The 12,171-nt window shown below is 41.8% G+C and overlaps 1 protein-coding gene across 1 annotated transcript in view; it reads right to left on the bottom strand.

Moving 5' to 3' along the window:
* LOC139403170 (uncharacterized) overlaps positions 1–10,581 on the bottom strand; it is an 80,963-nt gene extending 70,382 nt beyond the window's left edge. The window contains exon 1 of the mRNA XM_071146875.1: positions 10,454–10,581. Within this exon, the coding sequence (XP_071002976.1) occupies positions 10,454–10,581 (128 nt within the window). The remainder of the gene's footprint in view (positions 1–10,453) is intronic.
* Positions 10,582–12,171: the final 1,590 nt, after the last annotated feature.

Below are 12,171 nucleotides of genomic sequence, written 5' to 3'. Positions count from 1 at the left end.
GAAGAGAGAGAGGACGAAGCAGAGGGAGAGGTGTTTGAGATGAGGAGCTAGAGGAATGGAGAGTGGTAGAGGGAGAAGAGGAGGCAGAGGGAGAGGTGTTTGAGATGAGGAGCTAGAGGAAAGGAGAGTGGAAGAGGGAGAGGAGGAAGCAGAGGGAGAGGTGTTTGAGAGAGGAAGAGGGAGAGGATTAAAATAAGGAGGTAGCAGAGGAAGAGGATACTTATGTAAAATTAGATTTTATTTTTTATTTAATTTTCAATACATTTGCAAAAATGTCAAAAAAACATGTTTTCATTTGGTCATTATGTGGTATTGTGTGTAGATGGGTGAGGGGAAAACATATATTTAATCCATTTTGATATCTGGCTGAAACATTTTACAAAGTGTAACTTCCAGGTGTGTCACTCGCTATCACATCGATCGTACACTGCTGTCGATAAGAGATTAGGACTGAAGTTAAAGTTAGATTAGGTACATGGAAGATTTAACTTCAGAGTTAACGCTAAAATAAAGTGAATCTCTATTGGCCTTGTACTATATAAAACCGCCCGGGAATATGAACCTCTCTCTAAAGTCCTCAACAGCCCCCTTTGGCTGTCCAAAGACACCACTTACCATGACAAGTCAAATTTACCGCGTAGAACATTTAGAATTCTCATCCAAGGTTCCAGAACGCTCGTCAAGCTGCTCAGGTCCGTTATAATGGCAGACATTTGCATAATTATCCCCCAACATTCCTTTTTAACAAACCAGCTAGAGCCCAGGGTTGAAAGGAACTAATGTCTTGGTTTTAATGAGATAAAAACACATCAAAGTCCGAGAGGGAATGTAGTTTCGGCTCCGGAGAGAAACCATTCTTGTGTTGCTGTAGTGCTTTTGAGTGCACCAAAGGGGATAATTACATTGAATTGTTTTTGTAAATAAGCACAGTGGGGGTTTGTTTCGATACAAATAGGAATGTGGGGATACACAAGTAAAAAAAATAACAAAATACTCTAAACCAGTCCAGAGCAAACACAGTTTATCTAAAGAAGACCTAATGAAGCCTTCATAACCCCTTCATTAAGCTTCATAAACCCTTCATAAGGCCTACCTACGGAAGATCCCCAAATAATATATACAGAACGACAGCATAACAGTGAGCAAGTCCCAGCAGAGTGTATCTTAATGATGCTGGTTGGAGGTCGATAGAATAGAGAAAGAGACATTTTTCCAGACACAATACTGTTGTTTAATATTATCGTGTCTGGAGAGCTACCTCCGGAAGACGTACACAACACTCACACTCACACACACACACACACCCCCGAACAGGGCAGAAATGTGTCTAGAGAACAGGGCAGAGTGAACAGAATTGTCTCGTTGAGCTCAACACTTGTTTTAATGAGATTTTACCTGAAAAATACCTGCTACATTCTAAAAGTGTCCCAGTAGCTGTCACCTGCCCGGCTGCACTGAGCCACTAAAAACAACAAAGTCCATTTCTCAGCCACCATTAAAAAACAAAAATAAACGATCTGTTGTCTGACACGTACTTTTTATGCTCTAAACATTTTGAGAAACTTCAGTCAAACTACGTCAACTTTTAAGATAATGGATCATACAAAAAACTGTTTAATGTTGTTTGTTGTTGGTAACGTTGTGTAGTGATTTTAGAGAAGCCACCACAGGTTCCAGAGGGGGGGGGGGGGGGTTCCTGGGGCCCAGAGTTTTGCCTGATCTGGTAAACCTCTGGGTATGACATAGTAATAAATCACCTGTAAAGAACGGTTATATATGGGCTCTGATCCTGTCTCAACGAATCAGTCTCAACGAATCAGTCTCAACGAATCAGTCTAAACGAATCTGTCTCAATGAATCAGTCTCAACGAATCAGTCTAAACGAATGAGTCTAAACGAATTAGTCTCAACGAATCAGTCTAAACGAATCAGTCTCAACAAATCAGTCTAAACGAATCAGTCTCAACGAATCAGTCTAAACGAATCAGTCTCAATGAATCAGTCTAAACGAATCAGTCTAAACGAATCAGTCTCAACGAATCAGTCTAAACGAATCAGTCTAAACGAATCAGTCTAAACGAATCAGTCTAAACGAATCAGTCTCAACGAATCAGTCTAAACGAATCAGTCTAAACGAATCAGTCTAAACGAATCAGTCTCAATTAATCAGTCTAAAGAATCAGTCTCAACGAATCAGTCTCAACGAATCAGTATCAAAGAATCCGTCTAAACGAATCAGTCTCAACGAATCAGTCCCAACGAATCAGTCTAAACGAATCAGTCTCAACGAATCTGTCTAAATGAATCTGTCTAAACCAATCAGTCGCAACGAATTAGTCTCAACGAATCAGTCTAAACGAATCAGTCTCAACGAATCAGTCTATACGAATCAGTCTAAACGAATCAGTCTAAACGAATCAGTCTAAACGAATCAGTCTCAACGAATCAGTCTAAACGAATCAGTCTAAACGAATCAGTCTAAACGAATCAGTCGCAACGAATCTGTCTCAACGAATCAGTCTCAACGAATCAGTCTAAACCAATCAGTCTAAACCAATCAGTCTAAACCAATCAGTCTAAACGAAAGTACCCTGTCCCACTTTTCAACTCTTTTGTACGAAACGCCACGTTTGCCGGCGGCCCTGCTGTGGTGATCAGATAGATGGAAATGACCCTGCTGTGGTGATCAGATAGATGGAAATTACCCTGCTGTGGTGATCAGATAGATGGAAATGACCCTGCTGTGGTGATCAGATAGATGGAAATGACCCTGCTGTGGTGATCAGATAGATGGAAATGACCCTGCTGTGGTGATCAGATAGATGGAAATGACCCTGCTGTGGTGATCAGATAGATGGAAATGACCCTGCTGTGGTGATCAGATAGATGGAAATGACCCTGCTCTGGTGATCAGATAGATGGAAATGACCCTGCTGTGGTGATCAGATAGATGGAAATGACCCTGCTGTGGTGATCAGATAGATGGAAATGACCCTGCTGTGGTGATCAGATAGATGGAAATGACCCTGCTGTGGTGATCAGATAGATGGAAATGACCCTGCTGTGGTGATCAGATAGATGGAAATGACCCTGCTGTGGTGATCAGATAGATGGAAATGACCCTGCTGTGGTGATCAGATAGATGGAAATGACCCTGCTGTGGTGATCAGATAGATGGAAATGACCCTGCTGTGGTGATCAGATAGATGGAAATGACCCTGCTGTGGTGATCAGATAGATGGAAATGACCCTGCTGTGGTGATCAGATAGATGGAAATGACCCTGCTGTGGTGATCAGATAGATGGAAATGACCCTGCTGTGGTGATCAGATAGATGGAAATGACCGTGCTGTGGTGATCAGATAGATGGAAATGACCCTGCTGTGGTGATCAGATAGATGGAAATGACCCTGCTGTGGTGATCAGATAGATGGAAATGACCCTGCTGTGGTGATCAGATAGATGGAAATGACCCTGCTGTGTGTTGTTCTCTCAGTGGAGACACAGACGTTAGAGGATGGAGAACAAATGGAGAGGATTCTAAACAGTGCTTCCCTTACGGAGACAGGTAATCCGCACACACACACACACACGCGCGCGCACGCACGCAGGCACACGCACGCTCGCAAGCGCACATACACACACACACACACACGCACGCACACACACGCCCGCTCGCAAGCGCACATACACACACACACACACACACACACACGCACGCACACACACGCACGCTCGCAAGCGCACATACACACACACACACACACGCACACACGCGCGCACGCACGCACGCACACGCACGCTCGCAAGCGCACACACACACACACACGCACACACACACACACACGCACGCTCGCACGCGCACATACACACACACAACACGGTATAATCCAGTATCATTATTGGATTGCATATTTCCTAAGGGACTCGCTCCCCTCTGGATCCCTGAGCTTTAACAGGTAGCTGGGCTTGTTGAAAGCGGTAGAACGATCTTATCCAGCCTGGCCACAGTTCCTCTTTTACAGAGATGAAAGGAACCATTTCAGATAGACTTTTTAGTTCTGTGAAACATGGGGCAGCACAGCAATAAGATCCACTGACCTCAGGAGTTAAAAACACACTGTTGCACCACTCTTTACTCTAAAACCAGGAGAACAAACACACTCTTTTAGAAACACCTGTTCTGACTCAGTTTTGTCCAATCTTCGGGTCAAGAAATAGCTGAACATTAATGTGGTCGGGTAACGGGATGTGGGTAGCGACAGACAGCTTTGGCAGTGGAGTGGGAGGTCGTCCTTAATGTAGCCAATGTGAAAATGACTAGCTAGTTAACGGTGCACTAGTAGTATTCGACTGGGGACGTCGCCTGTTCTGAGACGCAGAAGTGGTTGTTTCTCTACGGGCCCTTCCCGGTTGCTGAGGCTTTTGTGGAGCGATAGATAACGATGCTTCGAGGGTGACTGTTGTCGTTGTGTTCAGAGTGTCCCTGGTTCACGGCAGGTTGGGGCAAGGAGAGGGACCCGAAGGAAAACGGTTAACACTCGCAACGTGACACACACACACGCACACACACACACACACACACACACACACACACACACTGCTCACGTTACAGCGGTGGACCGTAACCATGTGAATATTGGAACAATTCAATTCGTTCTAAAGGTTGCAACACCACCAATTAGTGACAGGGATATTAATAGATTAGCATGTTTAGAGATTTATATTAATATTTATATTTAGAGACTTATATTTAGAGACTTATATTAATATTTATATTTAGAGACTTATATTTAGAGACTTATATTTATATTTATATTTATATTTAGATATTTATATTTATATTTATATTTAGAGACTTATATTTATATTTATATTTATATTTATATTTAGAGACTTATATTTATATTTATATTTAGAGACTTATATTTATATTTAGAGATTTATATTTATATTTATATTTATATTTATATTTAGAGACTTATATTTATATTTATATTTATATTTATATTTAGAGACTTATATTTATATTTATATTTATATTTAGAGACTTATATTTATATTTAGAGATTTATATTTATATTTATATTTAGAGACTTAAATTTATATTTATATTTAGAGACTTATGTTTATATTTATATTTAGAGATTTATATTTATATTTATATTTAGAGACTTATATTTATATTTATATTTATATTTAGAGACTTAGATTTATATTTATATTTATATTTATATTTAGAGACTTAGATTTATATTTATATTTATATTTAGAGATGTATATTTATATTTATATTTAGAGACTTATGTTTATATTTAGAGACTTATGTTTATATTTATATTTATATTTAGTGCAGTGAAAAGCAAGTTGAAACTTCGAGATGAGATCGATTAAAATAAATAAACAGTGCTGAAATACTCTTTAAGAGGTAAAAGAGAGATGAGGAGAGGCAGAGTGATTTCAGGAAGCAGAGGTAGAATGGCGGAGTATTTCAGTTGGACTGTTCTCAGAGAAGCAAATCAACACCCAAGAATACGAGAAAGAGGATGAACAGATTAGAGAGAAGGATTGTGTGATGAAATGATGAGGAGAGAGAATACCTTACCTTCTCCCATGAGAGGAGTAAGAGAATACATTACCTATTCCCCATAGAGGAGAGAGAGAATACCTTACCTATTCCCCATAGAGGAGAGAGAGAATACATTACCTATTCCCCATAGAGGAGAGAGAGAATACATTACCTACTAAACATAGAGGAGAGAGAGAATACCTTACCTATTCCCCATAGAGGAGAGAGAGAATACATTACCTACTCCACATAGAGGAGAGAGAGAATACATTACCTATTCCCCATAGAGGAGAGAGAGAATACATTACCTATTCCCCATAGAGGAGAGAGAGAATACATTACCTACTCCCCATAGAGGAGAGAGAGAATACATTACCTACTCCCCATAGAGGAGAGAGAGAATACATTACCTACAAAACATAGAGGAGAGAGAGAATACATTACCTACTCCCCATAGAGGAGAGAGAGAATACCTTACCTACTAAACATAGAGGAGAGAGAGAATACATTACCTACTCCCCATAGAGGAGAGAGAGAATACATTACCTACTCCCCATAGAGGAGAGAGAGAATACATTACCTACTAAACATAGAGGAGAGAGAGAATACATTACCTATTCCCCATAGAGGAGAGAGAGAATACATTACCTACTCCCCATAGAGGAGAGAGAGAATACATTACCTACTAAACTTAGAGGAGAGAGAGAATACATGACCTACTCCCCATAGAGGAGAGAGAGAATACCTTACCTACTAAACATAGAGGAGAGAGAGAATACATTACCTATTCTCCATAGAGGAGAGAGAGAAAACATTACCTATTCCCCATAGAGGAGAGAGAGAATACATTACCTACTCCCCATAGAGGAGAGAGAGAATACATTACCTACTAAACATAGAGGAGAGAGAGAATACATTACCTACTCCCCATAGAGGAGAGAGAGAATACATTACCTATTCCCCATAGAGGAGAGAGAAAATACATTACCTACTCCCCATAGAGGAGAGAGAGAATACATTACCTATTCCCTATAGAGGAGAGAGAAAATACATTACCTACTCCCCATAGAGGAGAGAGAGAATACATTACCTACTAAACATAGAGGAGAGAGAGAATACATTACCTATTCCCCATAGAGGAGAGAGAGAATACATTACCTACTCCCCATAGAGGAGAGAGATAATACATTACCTACTAAACATAGAGGAGAGAGAGAATACATTACCTACTCCCTATAGAGGAGAGAGAGAATACATTACCTACTAAACATAGAGGAGAGAGAGAATACATTACCTACTCCCCATAGAGGAGAGAGAGAATACATTACCTACTCCCCATAGAGGAGAGAGAGAATACATTACCTAGTCCCCATAGAGGAGATAGAGAATACCTTACCTACTCCCTATAGAGGAGAGAGAGAATACATTACCTATTCCCCATAGAGGAGAGAGAGAATACATTACCTACTAAACATAGAGGAGAGAGAGAATACATGACCTACTCCCCATAGAGGAGAGAGAGAATACATTACCTACTAAACATAGAGGAGAGAGAGAATACATTACCTACTCCCCATAGAGGAGAGAGAGAATACATTACCTACTCCCTATAGAGGAGAGAGAGAATACATTACCTACTCCGCATAGAGGAGAGAGAGAATACCTTACCTACTCCCTATAGAGGAGAGAGAGAATACCTTACCTACTCCCTATAGAGGAGAGAGAGAATACATTACCTACTCCCTATAGAGGAGAGAGAGAATACCTTACCTACTCCCTATAGAGGAGAGAGAATACATTACCTACTAAACATAGAGGAGAGAGAGAATACATTACCTATTCCCCATAGAGGAGAGAGAGAATACATGACCTACTCCCCATAGAGGAGAGAGAGAATACATTACCTACTAAACATAGAGGAGAGAGAGAATACATTACCTACTAAACATAGAGGAGAGAGAGAATACATTACCTACTCCACATAGAGGAGAGAGAGAATACATTACCTACTCCCCATAGAGGAGAGAGAGAATACATTACCTACTCCCCATAGAGGAGAGAGAGAATACATTACCTACTCCCCATAGAGGAGATAGAGAATACCTTACCTACTCCCTATAGAGGAGAGAGAGAATACATTACCTATTCCCCATAGAGGAGAGAGAGAATACATTACCTACTAAACATAGAGGAGAGAGAGAATACATGACCTACTCCCCATAGAGGAGAGAGAGAATACATTACCTACTAAACATAGAGGAGAGAGAGAATACATTACCTACTCCCCATAGAGGAGAGAGAGAATACATTACCTACTCCCTATAGAGGAGAGAGAGAATACATTACCTACTCCGCATAGAGGAGAGAGAGAATACCTTACCTACTCCCTATAGAGGAGAGAGAGAATACCTTACCTACTCCCTATAGAGGAGAGAGAGAATACATTACCTACTCCCAATAGAGGAGAGAGAGAATACCTTACCTACTCCCTATAGAGGAGAGAGAATACATTACCTACTAAACATAGAGGAGAGAGAGAATACATTACCTATTCCCCATAGAGGAGAGAGAGAATACATGACCTACTCCCCATAGAGGAGAGAGAGAATACATTACCTACTAAACATAGAGGAGAGAGAGAATACATTACCTACTAAACATAGAGGAGAGAGAGAATACATTACCTACTCCACATAGAGGAGAGAGAGAATACATTACCTACTAAACATAGAGGAGAGAGAGAATACATTACCTATTCCCCATAGAGGAGAGAGATAATACATTACCTATTCCCCATAGAGGAGAGAGAGAATACATTACCTACTCCCCATAGAGGAGAGAGAGAATACATTACCTATTCCCCATAGAGGAGAGAGAGAATACCTTACCTACTCCCCATAGAGGAGAGAGAGAATACATTACCTGTTCCCCATAGAGGAGAGAGAGAATACATTACCTATTCCACATAGAGGAGAGAGAGAATACATTACCTACTCCCCATAGAGGAGAGAGAGAATACATTACCTACTAAACATAGAGGAGAGAGAGAATACATTACCTACTCCACATAGAGGAGAGAGAGAATACATTACCTATTCCCCATAGAGGAGAGAGAGAATACATTACCTACTCCCCATAGAGGAGAGAGAGAATACATTACCTACTCCCCATAGAGGAGAGAGAGAATACATTACCTATTCCACATAGAGGAGAGAGAGAATACATTACCTACTAAACATAGAGGAGAGAGAGAATACATTACCTATTCCCCATAGAGGAGAGAGAGAATACATTACCTACTCCCCATAGAGAGAATAGATGACCTACTCCCCATAGAGGAGAGAGAGAATACATTACCTACTAAACATAGAGGAGAGAGAGAATACATTACCTACTCCCCATAGAGGAGAGAGAGAATACATTACCTACTAAACATAGAGGAGAGAGAATACCTTACCTTCTCCCATGAGAGGAGTAAGAGAATACATTACCTATTCCCCATAGAGGAGAGAGAGAATACCTTACCTATTCCCCATAGAGGAGAGAGAGAATACATTACCTACTCCACATAGAGGAGAGAGAGAATACATTACCTATTCCCCATAGAGGAGAGAGAGAATACATTACCTACTCCACATAGAGGAGAGAGAGAATACATTACCTATTCCCCATAGAGGAGAGGGAGAATACATTACCTACTCCACATAGAGGAGAGAGAGAATACATTACCTACTAAACATAGAGGAGAGAGAGAATACATTACCTACTCCCCATAGAGGAGAGAGAGAATACATTACCTACTAAACATAGAGGAGAGAATACCTTACCTACTCCCCATAGAGGAGAGAGAGAATACCTTACCTACTCCCTATAGAGGAGAGAATACATTACCTACTACATATAGAGGAGAGAAAGCGAAAAAGTGAGAGAGGAGGAGACAGTGACTCATCAGTCTGGATCACTTTTAAAAATAGTCACTCCTTTTCAGAGATTCTCTTATTTTTCATGTTGGATTGTGAGATACAAGGACATGGTTACAACCCTGATCTCTCACACACACACACACACACACACACACACACACACACACACACACACACACACACACACACACACCAAAACAAATATCAGTTTAGCTACAAGTCGCATGTAAGAACCAGTCTTTGGCAGAAAAAAATGTTGTATTTTGTTATTTATTTGAAAATAGTGTTTAAATAGATTTTCAACAGCTCTGAACAAAAACATAAACTCAAAACTCAACAATTTCCAATATTTGACTGAGTTTCAGTTCATATAAGGGAATCAGTAAATTGAAATAAATAAATTAGGCCCGAATTTATGGATTTTACAAGACTGGGAACACAGATGCGTTTCAAAAATAAAGTAGGTTCAGAAAACGAGTCAGTATCTGGTGTGACCACCATTTGCCTAATGCATCACAACACATCTCCATCACATAGAGTTGATCAGACTGTTGATTGTGGCCTGTGGAATGTTGTCCCACTCCTCTTCAATGGCTGTGTGAAGTTGCTGGATATTGGCAGGAACTGGAACACACTGTTATACATGTCAATCCAGAGCATCCCAAACATGCTCAATGGGTGACATGGCTGGTGAGTATACAGGCCATGGAAGAACTGGGACATTTTCAGCTTCCAGGAAATGTGTACAGATCCTTGCGACATGAGGCTGTGCATCATCATGCTGAAACATTTAGGTGATGGCAACAGATGAATGGCACGGCAACGACCTCAAGATGTCATCCCGGTATCTCTGTGCCTTCAAATTGCCATTGTGTCAAATAACCGTAGCTTATACCTGTTACCGTAACCCCCCCCCCCCCCCCATGGGCACTCTGTTCACAATGTTGACATCAGGAAAAACCTTCGCCCACACAACGCTGTCATCTGGTACACCTGGTACAGCTGGTACACCTGGTACAGCTGAAACCAGGACTCATCCGAGAAGGGCGTACTTCTCCAGCGTTGCCAGTGGCCATCGAAGATGAGCATTTACCCACTGAAGTCGGTTACGACGCCGGACAGCAGTCAGGTGAAAACCTTGGTGAGGACGACGAGCACGCAGATTAGCTTCCCTGAGAAGGTTTACCAAAAACATTTGTGAATAGACATTGGTATTTATTGATCCCAGATAACGTTGAGCTACTCCCCTGCTTCTCCTTTTTTTTGGTTATGTCAGCTCGGGGTTTTGAACTTGCAACCTTCCGGTTACTAGTCCAACGCTCTAACCACTAGGCTACCCAGCAGGAGGCAGTTACTCAGTGACGTGTTGTGTTGGATTTGCCCCAATCATAAGCCCAAAAATATATTCCTTTGTTGTGTGTTTTTCCCTCCTCACTATTACTTTAGTTCCTTGTCTTTGCATAAATTCTGCTGTTGCAACTCCTCTCTTGAATGAATGAACACATTTTACAATCTGACACAATGGTAACCAACCTGTTGGGCTTTGCTTTGGAGATGTGCAATTGTTTTCAGGATTTTTTTCTTAAGCACTTGTAACGAGGGGGAAGGGTGCATCTTAAAATTTAAAACAGCATTGGAATAGTATTTACATCTATTTTGCATACATTTACATAAACAATCAGCCTACCTGTCAAAGTTTAGCCAAGGTTTAACGCATATTGGCTACAGCCTCTCATGTCCACACCGTTGCTGACACGAGAGGTGCCAGAAGATGAGGCTTTTAATCACATAAATATAGGCGCAAGTCAGGTTTGAATATTATAATGTAGAATCATTTGCATTAACGTCTAAAAGTCTTTGGTTCTGTTGACATACTTGAGGCACGTCTGAAATATCGGTTCTGTTGACATACTTGAGGCATGTCTGAAATATCGGTTCTGTTGACATACTTGAGGCACAGTTCCTTGTATTTTTGTTAAATGTGTAAAATGCAGGGCTCCCTGCACAGTCTCAATGGGGCTCACTGCAGTCTCAATGGGGCTCCCTGCATGGTCTCAATGGGGCTCCCTGCACAGTCTCAATGGGGCTCCCTGCATGGTCTCAATGGGGCTCCCTGTATGGACTCAATGGGGCTCCCTGTACAGTATCAATGGGGCTCACTGCACAGTCTCAATGGGGCTCCCTGCATGGTCTCAATGGGGCTCCCTGCACAGTCTCAATGGGGCTCCCTGCATGGTCTCAATGGGGCTCCCTGTATGGACTCAATGGGGCTCCCTGTATGGACTCAATGGGGCTCCCTGTATGGTCTCAATGGGGCTCCCTGCAAAGTCTCAATGGGGCTCCCTGTATGGTCTCAATGGGGCTCCCTGCATGGACTCAATGGGGCTCCCTGTATGGACTCAATGGGACTCCCTGCACAGTCTCAATGGGGCTCCCTGTATGGACTCAATGGGGCTCCCTGCACAGTCTCAATGGGGCTCCCTGCACAGTCTCAATGGGGCTCCCTGTATGGACTCAATGGGGCTCCCTGTATGGATTCAATGGGGCTCCCTGCACAGTCTCAATGGGGCTCCCTGCACAGTCTCAATGGGGCTCCCTGCATGGACTCAATGGGGCTCCCTGTATGGTCTCAATTGGGCTCCCTGCACAGTCTCAATGGGGCTCCCTGCACAGTCTCAA

Source organism: Oncorhynchus clarkii, unplaced genomic scaffold, assembly GCF_045791955.1.
Source record: "Oncorhynchus clarkii lewisi isolate Uvic-CL-2024 unplaced genomic scaffold, UVic_Ocla_1.0 unplaced_contig_9054_pilon_pilon, whole genome shotgun sequence".
NCBI lineage: Eukaryota > Metazoa > Chordata > Actinopteri > Salmoniformes > Salmonidae > Oncorhynchus > Oncorhynchus clarkii.
Note: the sequence above shows the minus strand (reverse complement) of the source record. Positions and strands in the feature narration are given on the sequence as shown.